At 28.6% G+C, this 17943-nt stretch overlaps 1 protein-coding gene across 1 annotated transcript in view; it reads left to right on the top strand.

Annotated features, from left to right (window-relative positions):
• The window catches only part of LOC129958149 (importin subunit alpha-3-like), a 62195-nt gene extending 44735 nt beyond the window's left edge, over positions 1–17460 (top strand). Inside the window, exons 11-13 of the mRNA XM_056070374.1 lie at positions 2744–2978; positions 7010–7101; positions 14185–17460. Coding sequence (XP_055926349.1) covers positions 2744–2978; positions 7010–7101; positions 14185–14283 — 426 coding nt within the window. The 3' untranslated portion in view covers positions 14284–17460. The remainder of the gene's footprint in view (positions 1–2743; positions 2979–7009; positions 7102–14184) is intronic.
• The last annotated feature ends 483 nt before the right edge of the window (positions 17461–17943 follow it).

The raw sequence follows: 17943 nt of genomic DNA, 5'->3' as shown, positions 1-17943 counted from the left end.
TTCGTCATACGCTAATCGTTCCAACGCCATTTGTGGTTTTTCAATACGCTGATCAATTTGGCAAAGGAAAAAGTGGGTGTTGCCATTCGAAAATTTCAAAATTCTCTCACTGTAACCGTAACCGTGACCACTGCGTTGTTTAAAATCATCACAATCTCCAGCGCATACCTTTAAACAACCGTGCCTGAAATTTTGGTTCGATTGGTTGAGCGGATAGGCCGCTAGGGTTTCATATATAGGGGAAGTTTTTTTTTCTTCTTTTAACCACCCTGTACTTCTCTTTTCTTTCAACTTAGTTACAACTTAACATTTTGTTCATAGCATCTTTAAATTATTACTACTTTATTATTATTATTTATTTTATTATTTTAAAATTATTTTTTTTGTACCAGCTAAATGTTCCAACAACTTGTTTGCAATTCCACATTTGTGTAGTAATTATCAGTATAAATGATATGACTATTTATCATGTATTATCGCATCATTATTGTATACTCCACCAAGACATAATTTATATAGCTTTACAGCAAACTTGTGGCATTTAGTACTGAAGTATTGGCATTTAAGTTGATTTGAAAGTGCCATTAACTGTCATCAGTTATATGATGTTAAAGTTGGATTTTGGTGTGCATAAATTCTTTACCAATATATGCTAACTCCGGAGTGCAAAATAAATTAATTCGAATTTTTGGGCAGATAAAAACCATAACATTTCAGAATTACTTTCTTGCCGCTTCATTTTTGCCCAGTTTTGCAATGTAAATCCCTTCTTCTGACTGGCATAATAATTGGTTTATTACTGTATGAAATTACCATCACACTCTAATAACGTACTGTCAAACTCTTTAATTCTGTAACGTCCTACTGAATATCCTTGCATTACAGTTCACTATCATCTTGTGTTAATGATGAAACCAAATATTCTCCATTTTCGAATGAACTTAGTCTTGAAATAATTGGTAACTGTCTCTATGATCTGTTAAAATTAGATTATTTCAATATATGTTATGTTGGGTTACTATTTTGTCTGTAGAAAGCTGTTCAATTCAGTCTTCAAGTAATGTATTACCACAAGAAAATGATGTATATTAATGGATTATTGTTATCTGCTGAGCTATTTACTGAGAGATCTCAATACAAGCTTGTAATCATTTATAAGAGGCCTGGATGGGAGGATCCTCTATATTGAATAGTATATCATGTATTAATTTCTGAAAGCAATACTGTTCCTTCTTGTAACTATTCACATTTTTTTATAAAATGTATGAATTTTTATGTAGAGTTAATTTATAATATGAACAATTTCATATATTAATTTGCTATTTACTGCCCTTCTAGACTGTAGGTAGAAATAGACAAAAAAGGGCATCTTCAAGTTTTGAATTGTATGTATTTCATCTTGCCTTCTTAGCTGCTTTAATCTAGGAGGCCTCAGGAGATAACTTGCTTCATGTTTAAAATTCCATTTTTAACAGATTTAGTCAAAACATAATTTTTATACAATCATTTATGCAATCACAGAAATATGGATATAAAGATCCAATTGCTTACTGTGGCAATTTCTGTTTTATCGATTAATATGTTAGTAACCCAAGTTGAATAATATCCTTAGGTGATGATTTAAAAATTCTTTTAAATGATAATTTATGATTAAAATTCGGGTTTGTTTTTAAAAAAGTGTTACTAAAAACGTTTTTGTACCTTTCCTCAAGAAATGTCAAAAAACTTTTACTTTTTTGTCATATAAGCAATCTGTACTTCTAGTGTATGTACAGTTGTTCTCATCTGAGATAGTCCTCTGCCCTTTTACTTTAATTTTCCCCTCTTACTTTTTATATTTTAAACCTGTGTATATCAAACTGTATTTTGTACAAAAATAAAATGAATCTTTTCAAAGTGATTAATGATCTTCAGTGATTTAATGTTTAACATCTAATTTCCACATGCTTCTGATTAATGATCATATGAAGATCTATATATATAAGATTACCTGCTAATCATGAACCAATAGCTAAGCTCTAAACTATTAAAGATTCACATATACTTAAAAAAAAAAATGCTTTAAGTGACATAAAGAATTATTTTTGATTTGATGAATGTGTTGCTGAGAATGTTATGAATTCTACATTTTTATATGGTTTACTTGTTCCTATCGGTCATGCTTACAAATATATATTCTTGATAGAAACAATCACAAAACAAACATTGGCTATTAGCTTTTTATGACTGAAAATTAGTTTAGTACATTCTGGATTTCATTTTTCATTTAAACTGATCTACTATGGATCCAATCAAGAGTTCCATGTTTTTGATTGACTGATCCCCCTTGTGGCAACCATTGAAATTGTCTAAAATAGCGATATTCAAAAATTCATAACTTAGTCTTTTTCAGTCATAGAAGAGTGGACTTTTTATTTAAAATATCAATGTCAGTTATTTTTCTAAATCTGACTTGTAGGACTGGGACTATATAAAATGCTCAAATAAAGCAACTTTTCAGATGGAAATATATGCATCTATACCAATTTAGATATTATTTATTGGAACCATGGTTAAATTGGGCACTGACTAATCTTTAAACCTTTCTGAAATTATCAACACATATTAAAATAATGAGTTAGTCTGTAATGCTAATTGCTAAGCCAATAAAAAGGGGAATGTGCGGATTAAAATTTCATATGCAAGTTTATCTTAGTTTGTATGCATTTTAAAGTTGTTTGCATATTTTTTTTCCTCTCAATAGGGAGAATTCCAAGTCCAAAAAGAAGCTAGTTGGGCAATTAGTAATCTCACTATTAGTGGTACCAAGGCACAAGTAGCATATTTAGTTAGTCAAAAAGTTATTCCTCCTCTCTGCAATCTTTTGACTGTCAGAGATCCTCAAGTAATTCAAGTTGTTTTGGATGGCATAAGCAACATATTGAAATTAGCGGGACCTCAGTTTTACACAATAGCCAGTCAAATTGAAGAATGTGGAGGTATGTATTTTTTTTTTTATCTACAAATATATATGAAATATTTTTAATTCCTAGACTCAAAAAAATTTTATTTAGAAATGTTTAATAATGAAGAATATTAAATATGTTTTAAAGCTTGAATTGTCACAGCCTTCTTAAGGCTTGCTTGCCTTAGCCTTCTTTTAAAGACTAATTTTTAGTTTTATAGATCATATTCGACATCATTGTCATTAATAAAATCAACCTTCATAAAATACTCCAGGGTTGTTAAAGGAATATTTGCAAACCAAAGGATTTATTGATATTATAAAAGTTTATTAAATTCAGCGTTGTCCACTCTTATCATGGCTAAATAGCTATTTTCTTAATTCTTAAAGATAAACATAAGGATTCTATTGGAAAAAATTTTTATGACAGAATTATATTGTTATTTGAGTTAATAAACATTTTTCAAAAAGTTATGAAAATTATTTATCCTGTACCCAGTTGTATCAGTCATATTTAGTAAAAAAATTTTGGTATTCTAAAACATACAATAAAAGCAATCCCATCATTGTATAGGCCATCTACAAAATTATTTCAATGAATGAGTTTTTGAAAGGTGCATAATTTTGAATCGCAAATGAGCCCTTAAAATCTCTCTCAAGGGCCTCAAATTACTTGTATTTAAAGCGGAAAATTCAGCAACTGATTGAAAACTGGATAATCTATTTATAGCTCTTAGTTATTTATAGATTCCATTGCATGCAAAAAAGACTTGTTTCTAAAAAATGCCATGCAAATATTTCTTTCATAGATGACTGGAAAACATGGCTCAAAAGGATATTAGACATTTTAAATAATATTAAAAAATTTTGCCCATTGTGTTGAAAACCCATCTGTCAAATGCAGATGTCTTACAGGCTGTTGAAAATTAATTTGACATGTGATAAAATAAATTTTTTGGCCAATAATTTAGTACCATTTTCACTTTTTATTAGTCTAGTAAACCTCATAAGCCGTTCTTTGCTGAAGATCTTAATAATAAAAATTAAAATAAATTTAAAATACTTAACCTAGATGTAACTGGTGCATTTAATGTTATGAATCTTTGGAAATCAAGTATGTATTTTTAAATTATCAATTTAATTGTGTGATATTGCTTCTTGCCCCTCTCTAAGATGAGCCTTTGATTCACTGGAGACAAGATTTAAAGACTCTTATTATTTCTGAAAAAGATATTTCTTTTTTAAATATATAATGCCAAACATTTGTTAAGGTCCTAAAAATATTTTAAAAGAATCTCCAATTAGTTCCAAAATAGTTGGGTATTTGCTGTATTAATTATAGAAAATTAGCTTCAAATATTTGTCTTAACAAATTGAAAAATATTTTGTCTGGTATATTAAAAATACAACATACAAAAGAAAATCAATGTAGTTAAATATTGAATTTATTTTTTAGGTAGTAATATCAACTTTTTTAACCTTTAAAAAATAAGGTTCATCAAACAGTTTTGACATTTTTGTCTATAGGTATTTAGGTAAAGATAAAAACTCTAGCAAATTGTAGAAAATAATATGAACACTTAATACTTTTTCATGAGCAAGCTGTTATACAAAGGAGGTTTTCTTGTAATAAAAGAATAGTAATTGAAAACTTGGAACATACAATCATTTATAGCCAAATGAAATTTAATAATAAAATATTCTCAAAATTGAAATAACCTTGAAATCTTGAAGAAACTAAGATTGTGGCTAGGGGGGAAATTTTTTGATTATCAAAATATGTCAAAAGAAAAAATTTAAAAAAAAAAAAAGAAATTTGTTTTGTGATGAATTAAATGAACCAGAAATTAAGAAAAAATGCTTTCAAAAGGCAGTTGAAGAATTAGGAGAGGAAAAAAAATTTGAAAAATAGAGAATAACAAGTTGATAAATGATATAAAATGTATCTTAACAATCAAACAGTTTTTGTCTTTTAACAGAAGAGAAAAAAAAATTAAGAAGCAATGAGGGAAAGTTAAATTTAATGTTTAAAGATTTAAAAGAACATTAATTTTTTTCTCCTTTTAATGATGCTTTCTGTGCCTGGTACATTTCTGTAAATTCTAACATAACAAGTTTTCTGTATTCTGGAAAAAAAATGTTATTTTTGTACTCATGTTTTTATAAAGAGTGTAATTGTGATGAAAAGAAGAATGCTCTTTCTTTTAAAACATTCATATTCGATAAATTTTCGTTACGCTGAATTGTATAATTTTCATTATAGTGTGTTTTATCTATACATAGTATAAAATGAAGTATCCTGAAAGCGTCTGTATGTTTGAACGCGAAAAGCTGGAGAAATATTTAACTGATATTGCGGATATTTGTACCATTTTGTGCAGCATTTATTGGAGATGGTTTTAATATATTCAAATCATATCAAAATTAGAAAAGGAGTTTTATAATTGCGATTATAAATATTTTTCCACTACGATTAGATCATGCGCAAATAACTTATCCACGCATGTACGAAAACTTCTATTTGCGCATGTGCAAATAGCTAGAGCTGTGGTATGCATAGGCGATACATTTCTTTATTTACCTCTGTTTGTTAGTCAATCACGCCAGAACGACTGAACGGAATTGGATGAAATTTAGCACAGAGATAGATAATAGTTTGGAATAGCACATAGGTTACTATTTATTCCGGTTAATTGAGTGGTTAATTTTTTATTAATTAAGAACAAAAACCTTTTCATTTCCCCACCGCCAAATGAGTAAGGCTTCAGTCTTTTTTTTTTTTTTTTTTTCACGCTAACGAGGTTAGACTTAAAATGTTTTTGACCGATTATTTCAAACGATTCTGTTTTTCTTAGTGTTTGATGCATTTAAAATTAAACATTGTTAATTAATCGACCTTTCGGATTCATTCTGAAATATTTTAAAATTAAAATAAAACAGAATAAAGGAAATTAAAAAATTTTAATTTGCATTGCGTTACTCCAACTGGAGTAGAAAATTAACGCATTTGCGTTACTCCAATTGCCGTTAAAAATTTACACATGCGCAGTTTATTATTGTTGACAACTGTGTTTTCATTTTAATTAAAAGTTTAAAAATTATGTGTATTATACTGCTGTAGCTATCTCAATCTGAATAAAATAGACTTGATTTTTAAAAAAATACGGGCTTGATTTGAATCTTATTATGGGACTAGTGCACAATTTCGCACAAGCATGCATTAGAGGCGTTAAACCGCAGCCAGCAGGACATCCGCGGCAACCAGGCGGTGACGGGCAGCGTTGTCGTTTTGCTCACAATGACCTGTTTGCAATTTTAGTGAGCATTTGCGGACTATCAAACCCCTTCCAGCTGTGGGATTAATAGTAGGACGCTTTCTACAGAAGATATCGTGCATAGGCTGGATGGCACTCACAATGACCTAATCATTAACGGAGCTTAGACATTGATTGAGGCGCAAGATGGTCAGTTCTCATACATATACATCAAAATTTCCACGCGAATGAAGTCGCGGGTAATAGCTAGTTTATTTAGAAAGGTAAACTCAGTGTTATTATAATCTAGATGGACATTTTGTGTTAAACTAATTTTGTAACAAACTTGTTAAATTAATGGTTTAACAGTACATCAAATCATTAGTTTTCAAATTGCCTTGAAAGTAGGGAGAGTAGTCTTAAAAATCCCATAAAAAGGCTTGACATTTTTATGCAAATAAAAAGTGGGACCCTATTCCACTTGTTCTGTAAATTTTTGTTTCATTTTGAAAATTGCCTTTATTGTCCATGCATATGTTGGGTTATAACTATTAGTATATTAAAAGTATTATTGTATCTCCGTTTGTGTGTTCCTACATTGGAGTGAGATTATTATTAAGATCATACTTTTGAGTTTATGCATCAGTATGTTTATAAATATTCCTCAAAATGTTTGTAAATAATTTAAATAAACATTAGTGCTGCTGTTACTTTAAATGATTTATGTTTGATATGTGATTGAATTCAAAAGAATAAATATTGTTTTGACATTTTTTCCATATATTAGTATTAAAAAATTTATTATGCATAGGTCTTGATAAAATTGAATCCCTACAAAATCATGAAAATGAAGAAATTTACAAATTGGCATATGAGATTATTGATCAGTACTTCTCAGATGATGTAAGTAATTTTTCCATTTTTTTTAATATTCCATATAAGAAAGTGTGATTGTTTTTATTATTGTAATAAGATGAGCTTTGAGATTTTTAGGTGGCATTTCCATGTTTTCTTGTAACATATTCTTACCCGATATAAAAATTTGGTAATAAGTCATTTGCATATTTCTGAAATAAAAAAAATAGCATTTTTTGAAATTAAAGGAATTTTGAATTTCTTAATATAAAAATCTTTAACAGTTGTCTAGAACAGCTTTGCATTATTTTTATAGATATGTGATAAAAAATTTTAATTTGTTACTAAAATATTCTGTATTCTTTTTAAAAAAATTTCTTATGATTAATCAGGGTGTGTAGCAGTATGAAAAGTGCTTCATTTTTAATAAAGGTCCTTAAAAACTGATTAATTTTCTTAAGAAGTGCAAAAAAAACTTTTCGAGGAATGCCAAAACATATTAACCCTTTTTAGGGTCGTGAGAAGTATGCTTTCCAAAAAATTTATCAATCTTTGTAGGAAATTATGTAGGTTGGCATCAGTTCTGACAAATTTTTAGAAAGACAAACTTAGATGCTTCAGTTCTTTATCTCACACAAAATGATGTGTCTTGATTTGTTACTTAATTATTAATTAATCAAATTAAATTTATCTAATAAGCTAAATGAATCCCTTTTCTTATTCTAATTTCAAGCCTAAAAATATTTTAACATAATATGACTATGAAAAAATGGTCCTTTAATGGGTTAAAATAAAATTAAATGTCTTTTTTTCTCCACTCCTTTTTTCAACAATGTGCATTGTTGTTTATTGAAATATTGGGAAGGTTATCCCGAATGGGCAATACAAAATGCGTACTTGTTGCGACTTCGAAAAACGTTCGATCTTCAATAGAATTTAAGATGGTGAAGTACTGCTTTAGTTATGTCTGATAAATTTATGCTTAACCTTTTTATAAGTTATTAAAGAAAAATGCTCAGATTTGTCCAGCAAACGGAAAGTATGAATACAGCAAGATGAATTTGGTGCCTCAAAGAGATCTAAAAATGCTTACATTGAAGCCTTTTTAATTCGTTACACATTTGATCATTGTTGTCGTTAGTATTTCATTTTGGAGCAATGTCTTGTACAACTTATTAAAAGGATTTACTATACAATGTATATTGAATTCTTACTCATTGCATTAGTTGTTGCATAAAATCTGAATATGATGAGATTTTAACTTGAAACCATAGATTTTCAATGGTCGTTATTTATTTCGTGGTGTTTTTAATGTCCTCGTCCATTTGAAAATTGTTATTTGTTGGACCAATCTCGGAAAAATTTTAGTTTTGGTATGAATAAAAAAAATTTACCGAGATCTCGTATCAAAATTTTAATAAAGAATTTACAAGAAAAAAGATCTTCAAAACTTTTATTCTTTAGAGTTCAGATTCTATTATATTTAACGAATTTTTGCTTTTTCTCTTTTTGTAATTCATACAGATGTATATATATATTTATCCATTGATATCTCTCTACTCTGAGAAGTTTTTCCTGGTTGACAAATCATTGAAGTTAGGAATGTGAAATGTGGCAGGAACTTGCTTCTGGGATATTAGAAACTCACTAAGAATGCATTTTTCGAAATTTTAATTAGAAGTTTAATTAAAAAGTAAAACAGGATTTATTTTCGCCATATCATCAAAGCATATTATTTAATAAAAATATTTTTACACCGTTTTAAAGGTTTAAAAAGGTTGTTTGAATTCCAATTTCGCTTGAATGAATGTTCTTTCTTTATTAATTTTAGTTTAAAAAAAATTTGGAAAATTAATCTTGAACTCAATTTGTACAATTTTTTTAAATAAAATTCAAAATGTTGTTTCTTCATTCAATTGTTGAGTCATGTTAAACATGTTAATGTTGTTATATGAGCCGTTTATTTTGAAAGTGGGGCAAGTCCATTTTCGAAAATAATGGAGATAATGGTAGTTATAGATAAAACTTGTTATCTTTTTATACATAAACAATTTAAAGTTTTTAAAAAGAAGGTTCTAGTATTTTGGCGATGGTAGTTTTAGCTCTTATCAGTATTGAAAATCTGTTTATTTTGAAAGTAGTGCAAGTCCATCTTAGAGTGAAATTATTTTTGACCGAATATAATTACGGCAAAATTTAGCTCCGGTTCCTGTATGGTGAAGCAAATGTGATTAATTTCATGTCTGAAATCTAGGGTGTTTCTATCTATCTATCTATCTTTGATAATGAAAATCGGTGGTTGTACAGTATTTCATAAATAATAAAAAGTATATCTTAATTTTGTGTTTCGATAATATGTTTACTTCCAACACCGATTTAAAACACAAAATTAACAGAGGTTTTAAAAAGAAATAAAAATACCGATGGAGAAACCGTGAATTGTTTGACTATATGCTGGATCAGATTTACAAGAGATGCACCATACAAAATATTCTACAAAACTTCGATAGAACGAGATGCTGAATTTAAAGTTATCGATTTGAAACCACAACGAGGAAGACCAAGTAATTTCAGAAATATAAAATTATCTTTTATGTATAAAAAAAAATGAGATCTATTACATCTGAAAAATGCAAGTACATGATGGATTTATTACCATATATACCTCTTGTTCATCATGAACATTTTAAAATGTTAAGTCCTGAATAAAATTCAATTTAATTATACCTATGTATAAACTAAATATGTATAATTTCATTGAAATTCTTAATAAAACTGAATTGTTTTTGTTATGTTATATTTTCTACAAGAATATTCTTTGTTTCACTTTTTATTAAATGAATAAATAATTATAAATTTTTGAATAGTATTTTGTTTTTATTAAAAAAAAAAGGCTGATGCAATTGAAACATTTCCCAATTAAATGAATGTTTACAATAATCCATTAATTTTGAACGTGAGGCAAGTTCATTTAGTTATAATGGAACTCTTTTTTTAGTCAGCACTGTAAACACTATTGGATTATAAATTTACATTATCTGATACCACAAAATACAAAATATATATATTAATACTTACCAATATTTTTAAATTTATTGAAATGCAAGCCTTTAAATATCTTGCAATAACAAAAAAAAATGGACTTGCCCCATTTTCAAAATAAACGGCTCATATATATATATAAAAAAAAATGCTTTCTTTGCTTTTCAAATTCAATTCAAAATTTTAAAACAATTCATTGAATAAGATTCTTCAGCGTTGTGAAATTTTAAGCCAATGCATTAACTTTCATATAAAAACAAATTCATTTTAATTGCTACAGAGCTGTTTATCTTCTTGAGTTTGTTTCCATTATTTATGAAAAGTAGGAATTGTGAAATCATTTTCATTTCTTCCTAAAATATTTCGCATTTTTCTTTCTTCTTTAAAGCTAAAGTAATAAAATTTTATTTATTTTTGCATAGAGGTTAAAAAGCAAGTTTTTCTTAAATTTTCGAAATGTGAAAAATTTTAAAAAGCCCTTTACTAAACATCAGAAATAAGAAGTGATAAAATAATTTATCATTTATTTTCTATTAAATTTCTGTTATTATTTCAACTATTTCTATTATTTCATTATTATTTTGTATTAAAAGATTTGATCTGAAAAATCCAGTTACAACATTGCATTGTTCTATTGTCAATTTCTGGTGGCTCTGCCAATCTTATGGTGGTAGCCGTCCTGGTATACCTTAGCTCTTAGCTTTATAAGGTGGCAAATAAAATGCTCTAAACTGCTACATATGGTGAGTTAGAGCAGGAGGAAATTTTAATTTACATCCTATCCATGTTGAATTTCATTTGTTGTAGCATATATAAAAATGAAATAAAAAATTTTGTCATGCTATACAACTTTATCAATGCCAATGTAAATTCAGAAATTTATCCATCCAAATTAACTTGTAATTTGTTAATTTAAAAAAATGTTTAAAAAGTAGTCAGATTTTTATTGTTAATCTTATAAAAGAGTAAAAAATTTAACTGATTGATTGAATCTTGATTTAAATTTTTGGTAATGATAAAACTATGATAATTTTGGTTTTTGTCAAAACCAAATATGCTTTACAATAGACCTTCTGCAGTGTTGCAGAAATAAATATTAAAATTACTATGTTATTGCAGAAATAAATTAAAATTTCAAAAATATGCATTTAAAATTAATTTAAAAAAATTCAATAAGAACAAAGCTTTATTATAAAACAGAAAGCATCTTATGCTTAGAAAATAAGCAGCCTCGTGTATGCTGAATGTAAAGAAGTGCTTAATTGGGGGGGGGGGTAAGTTGCTTAAAAAGTACTTAAAAGTGCGTAATTTTTTAAGCATTTTCTCACTATGCACCCTGTTAATATTAAGAACATAGCCTCTTATATAGTTTTATTGTGAGAAGTTCGTTTATTTAGATTATTAAGAGACACTAATCTTGCACTTTTAAAGAAATTAGATTATACTGTTCTGTGAATTTTTACCCAGTTTTGACATCCAACTTATTGAAATAAAGTATTAAGGAGGAAAATTTGAAATGTTTAAGATAGTCTAAAGAATTTGAGGGTGAGGAGACACGTTTGATTTTTAATTTGCTGAAGGCAATGTTTGCTGCATAGGCATGTATCAGATTATGATCTTCTTATCTTTAATATTCAAGCTTATTTTCGTTTGAGCATTTTGTACACAGTGAGCAATGACTTATTTTATTTAATTTAATACTATTTCTTTTTTAAAAAAATTGTTTACTCTTCATCTCTAATTAATTATTCATAACTGTTCTCTGAATTTTTTTGTTATTTAGCCACAGCTATTTCCCAGGTCTATTTGAAAGCTGAGTTAATTTGTTCATATAAAAAAATTCGTGGATTATCTGAATTCTGGATATTTGTATTTCTAGGTAGATTCCTAATGAAAAGAATACCTATTGCAATGGTTCTCATGTCGTTACTTTTGGAATATTGTGTTTTGTGATCTTGGATCCTTAGAGTTATGTATTTCATTAACACAACATCTAGAGTAATTTTATTTGAAATTGAACCAATGAGAGATATATAAAGTATCTGCTGATTTCTTAGATGGGCCATCCAATCCAAAAGGGGTGGAAATAATTAGGATTGAAACTTTTATTTCCTCATAGCTTCCTGTACTATTTATTAAAAACAATTCAAATTAGGTGAATTTAACTCATCATAATGAACAATTTTTGAGTTCAGAGACATCAATAGCTACAGTTCTTTAGAAAAGAATTTAAAAGTGATATTTATTCCCTTCCTAACTTTTTTTTTGCTCATTTTGACTTTAACTGATGCATGTATCAATTGGAAAAATTCTTTATCAGTTTCAATCTTTCACTGTTATAATCCTAACTTTTCTAAAATTACAAGGATGCAATTGCAGAGGGTAAAATTTTCTATTCTTCATAACTTCAGAAAAAAGGAATCGGCTACTTCCAACCTTCTAGCTTGCTGACATGAATGTTACCATACACTGTTAAATATTGCCTAGTAATAATACTAATTAAGCTTAGTAGAGCAAATTCTTCTGATTCTAATAAGTTGTGGCAATGCTTAATGGTTTTAAATGATTTTTCAGTTTTAAACTAATATGAATAACTTTTTTTAATCATATGAAATTTAATTTGTCTAACAAACAACTTGAAAAACATTCTTGGTTATCAAATCATATACAATTTCTTCTATTTTTGCTGCTATATGTTTAGAAACAAGTTATTGTTGCAAAGCATAATCATTAATTCATAGCTAACAGCTCTTAAAATCAACTTTTTATTTTTTCTGGTCCATAATAACTGATAAATAACTTTCAGTTTGGGTTTTTTCAGTGTTTTTGGCATTTTGTGAAATTACTTCTTTTACTTACTAAAAGTTACTACTTTATTAAATACATAATTTTGAAACACTTGGGTATTTTTGAAAAGATATTTATACACTTAAAAGATGTAAAAGCTTATTTATGTGGAAACAAAAAGCTCAGGCTGTAGGTTCTTAGATTTTTTTGGCTAATTTTTTATGTGTGAATTTTATTACTGCATTTTATTTTAACAGTGAATATTTTAGAAGGAGGTGTGGCCCTCTACATTAAACTTAAATAAAACTTATTATTGAATACATATTTAAAAATGTGACTTTAAATGCTTTAGGTAATGGCTTTCAACTTCACATTAAATACCTTTCATTTTTATTTATTGTGAATAACCAATTTGCTATGGTGTGAAACTAGCAGTATTTTTAACTTCTCTCCTTTGGCAGCTATTTGGTTTGCAAGGAATTTTGTTTATTTTAAATTAAATGTTGTATGAATTATTTAATATTCATAATTCCCTCAGCAATATATTGTCAAGTAACAAATTGTGATAGTAATTAAGGCTGTGTTAGTTTAATAGAGTAATACCTGTTCTGTTAATTGTGGTAATGAACCATCCTAATTATTAAGTCCCATGACTTAATAATTAGGGTGTTAAGTTACACTTAAAATCATAATTGTCCGATTCATTTATTTCTAGCTTTCACATGGCTTCATTTTCATTTCACTGCAACTTCACTTTCTTATTTGTCATGTAAATTACTCAAATATTAAACAGACCCCTTACTTAGCTTTCAACTTTGAAAGAAAAGATTATGAAGAAATATTTGATGAAAAATTGAAAATGGTTACAATTTTGAAGTAACATTGTAATCGTTTGCTTAAAATTAGGCAAAAGAATCTTTTTAAGAAATCGTCAGAATTTAGGAAAAAGTATCATTAAAAAGATAAGTTTTTAAATTTAGAGATTGTTTAAAAATCATTTCCATTCTGTAATATATTTAGGAATTATCACGGAATAACGTCAGAATGTCGCTTGATTTTTTTTTTTTTAAATATTAAAATTTCTAAAAATTCCTTCTGAGGTGCGCATTTCCACGCTCCAAGGTATATCTGTGCCGAATTCGGAATCTGTAGCCTGACATTCTGTCCTGTTGAGCGTCCACACCAATACACACGCATTTATTATTATTATTTGTGATATATAAATAAAATGTGATACTGTTAAATATTCTTAATGTTGCTAAGAAGTTGCAGTTAAAATTTCTTAATTTTGCAATTTTTCAGCAAGGAGATGAAGATCCAGCTTTAATGCCTCAGTCATCAGATCAAGGTTATCAATTTGATCCCAATGCAGCTATACCTACAGATGGCTTTAAGTTTTGAAGAACATAAGATAGAGATAGAAATTTTTCCATTGAAAACGAACTGAAATTCTGTGCTGGTCATCTATCCCCAGTGATTGAAATATATATCTTCCATGATTTTAAAGACAACTGCAAAGTATTGAGGCTTACAAGTGCATTATGTAGTTCTGGAACATAAATGCACACAGAATATTTATATATCATTCTACTGTTTGCACTATTTTCTGTAACATGGATGTTACTTTAAAGATAGAACCACATTGCAATACTTATCATCATCATTATTTCATGAATTAGCATTGATTATTATTATTATTATACATCACTATTTTATTGGCTTACTTGATCTGACATAGAGCACAAAGAAATTTGGCCTAAAAGAAGAGGTATCTTTTTACTTTTTAGCAACATTTTTTTAATTTATATAACAGTTCAAAAATCAAGTAAAAGTGTTTGTGCCAAATGCTCTTATGAAAATACTGGTACTCTTGAAGGAGAGGGGAAAAAATAATTTATTCTTTGTATTTATTCAAAATTTTATTTACAACATATTAAAATATATGACCGTGGTGAAAAAGGGATTTACTTGTATGACATTAGAGTTGGCTTTATTTATTTTATGTATATACATGAAACTATTTTGCGACCATGTATATTGTTTTAGGATGTGAATTTTCATATAATTTAAGTTGTTCATAGATGCACTTCATGTCTTTTCAGAGATTTGCTCAATACCAATATAAGCCGGGATGAATGATAAAATATTTTGTGGCTATAAGACATTATAATTCTAGCCTTAAGAGTCTTCGTTCCTATTAGGTTCCATAAACAAATGAGCTTATGTTGAGTATTTTTGTCTTATCCTCCTTCATTTAAAATTCATGGGAAATTGGTTTACTCTACTTGATACCCCTCATCCCACCCTAGTTTTCTTAATGAGAGTGCATTTCTGTATGGTGGCTCAAAATTAAGCTCCAATATTGCATATTTGTTTAATGGTAAACAAGTGTTTAAGATTTTTTTTTTTTTTTTCTGTATGTGCAAGTAATTAAAATATGGCGAGTCTACGACTTTTTACGTCGATACGTGAAGAAACATTTAAAATTTTAATAGTCTTTCTGAATATGTATTTGACGACTCATTTGGCAGTAATTTAATTCTGCTGGATTCATTATTCCTGTAACATTTTAAATAATAAATATAGTTTTCGATTTTTGTCTTATATTTTCTTAATTACACTGCTGCACGTTTTACTTCCTTTTCGTATATCTTACTTGGATTTTTCTTAAATAGTCTTTAAATCAACAGACTCTTCATTTTAAATCGCTTCATAAACCTCTCCGACAGTAAAAAGCAGATCATAAGTTCGTTTTTTTTTTTTTTTTTTTTCCCTTCAAACACTTTGTAAAATCGAAAAATGCATCTCCCCCCCCCCTCTTTCCCTCCCCTTTTGATTATCTACCCGGTAAGTATGTTCCACTGAGAAGTAAAGGATCTTAAAGCTACAAAGATGTTTACCTTTTGTGTGTGTGTACCACCAATACCTGGTAGCCCCATTATAATTCAGAATTGTTAAGAATTATTTTGCAATTTTTAGTGAAGTATTATTTTTTAAATATATAGTCAGGTTGTTGCTCAATTTGAATACGTTTGAAAGACTGCTCATTAGAGTGGAGCGAAAAAAAAATCAACTTTTTATTTTTAATTTGTAATCGCGTGGTAAAGTTGCCTTTTGGTATAGATAAGATAAATAACAAAATTATTAAAAAAAAATATTAATCTTGAGGTGCCGCAACGACGTTCAAGTTCATTTTTAAAAAAATCCTTTTTGCAGATTTTTAAGGATTTTCGCGTTCCTCGATTATGAAATAAAAAGCTTTAAATAAGCGTTGTCATATGAGTAAAAGCATAAAAATAGTTTTACTATTGCACTGGCATGGAACTGAGTCGTCGTCGGAGCCGTTGTTATTGAGGTAAGGCGGAGATTTGTCTGCGTCCGGTGACAAGGGCAGAGCGTGTTTCAAATCACTAACTTTGCCGATTTCAGTTGAGTTGGCATCTCTGCTCCGTCTATTGTGTAACTGATTAAGGTAGTTGATTTGTTAGTTTGTGTGCTTTGCTGTGAGTAAATATTGCTCAATCTAAATGAATGAAAACAATACAAATATCGGAGTGCTCCATCTTTGGGAAATTTAGTGATTTGTTTTAAGTTAAATTCACTACATACGAATCTAGTAATACTGTTATACTAGGCATAACCTGAAAATTGCTTCAATGAAGGATTTTTCTGTAAGCGAAATGTGACACTTTAGTTCCAATAATGGAACAAATATGATCAAGAGCTTCTATTCCCGTTGCTTCTAGCAAAAGAATTTCACAAACGGTAAAAGCTTAAATACTGGAATTTAAAAGCAGAAAAATGTTCAGATAACATTGATTCCAACCTCAAATAATTTAGAGAAGAAACTAGACGTTTATTTGTTATTTCTGACTTGTATAAAAGAAAAAAAGAGCCAGTTATGGAATAAAAGGTTGTAAACGATCAAGGATCTAACAGGGAAATGGTTATTGGTAATATTGATATAGCTACAACGCATGCGTTTTGGGGAAGAAAGAGTAAAGACACTACAGAGAATAGTCGAGTTTAATCAAGAACGGACAAAAGAAGAAAAAAAAACTAGTGCATCAGAAACGATTACTGGTGATAATGACAACGCTGAAGAACAACAGTGTTCTTTATAAAAAGAGGTAAACCAACCAGTTCCATCAAATAGACAAGAAGAGATAAAACTACCAGGTGCCTGTGTGGTTTAAGTTACCTTTCAGGTACTTATGATTTCAAACATTTTTTTTTTTTTTAACCTTCTCTCATATTCAAGCTATCTCTCTGACGATCTCAAGAACGTTATAGATCAGATTATACAAAGAAATGGGTACTTTGCTGTTCAGAAAATATCTTTTTGTCCATGTTAAGTGATGAACTTAAAATTCAAAGAGAACTTGGTTTACGACGTGTTTTAAAAGCAAGAGCTGAAAGTAAAGACAGAGTTTTTACTTTCAGTTTTTCAAGTTTTAAGTTCCAAATGGATACAGTCCAGGGAAGTTGAAAGTTCCAACGATAAACTTCGATGCAAAGGATTACATCGACATGATCTCATGGCCTGAAAACGACGTAACTGAGCCCCCCCCCCCCCCCCCCGCTAAAACATATTTCAAGTGACTTTCTCAAAGACTTTATACAGAAGACATCTGAAGCTGAACCAAATAGTATAGGGGGATCGGTTATCGATTTTCTGAGGCTTCCTTGTCGCATGCAAGCTGTGGGAAGAGCTGTGAAACTGGTATCCGCATCGGCTCGAAATGTCTGTGGTTCAGTCACAAACGAAGAATGCATAAGAGCAAAAATTGACTCGCGTGTGAATATGCCAAAATTTAATTTAAAAAAAAAACAGCTTAATGTGGCAATGAAGTAGAAACAAACATTTTGCAGCTGTAACATTTGTAATCATTAAGGATACAGAAGTAAGAAACGCAAAATTTGACATATATTAATATATTTTATTACTATACTTTTATTATACATAATATTTTTTATTATTATGCTTTGTAATTAATACTTTTTCTCAGTTGTAATGCTTATATATGTGTTTAAAATCATATTTTGTAACATTATATGAAC

The sequence above is a fragment of the Argiope bruennichi genome, chromosome X1 (assembly GCF_947563725.1).
Source record: "Argiope bruennichi chromosome X1, qqArgBrue1.1, whole genome shotgun sequence".
NCBI lineage: Eukaryota > Metazoa > Arthropoda > Arachnida > Araneae > Araneidae > Argiope > Argiope bruennichi.
This window is presented reverse-complemented; position numbering and strand designations above follow the sequence as displayed.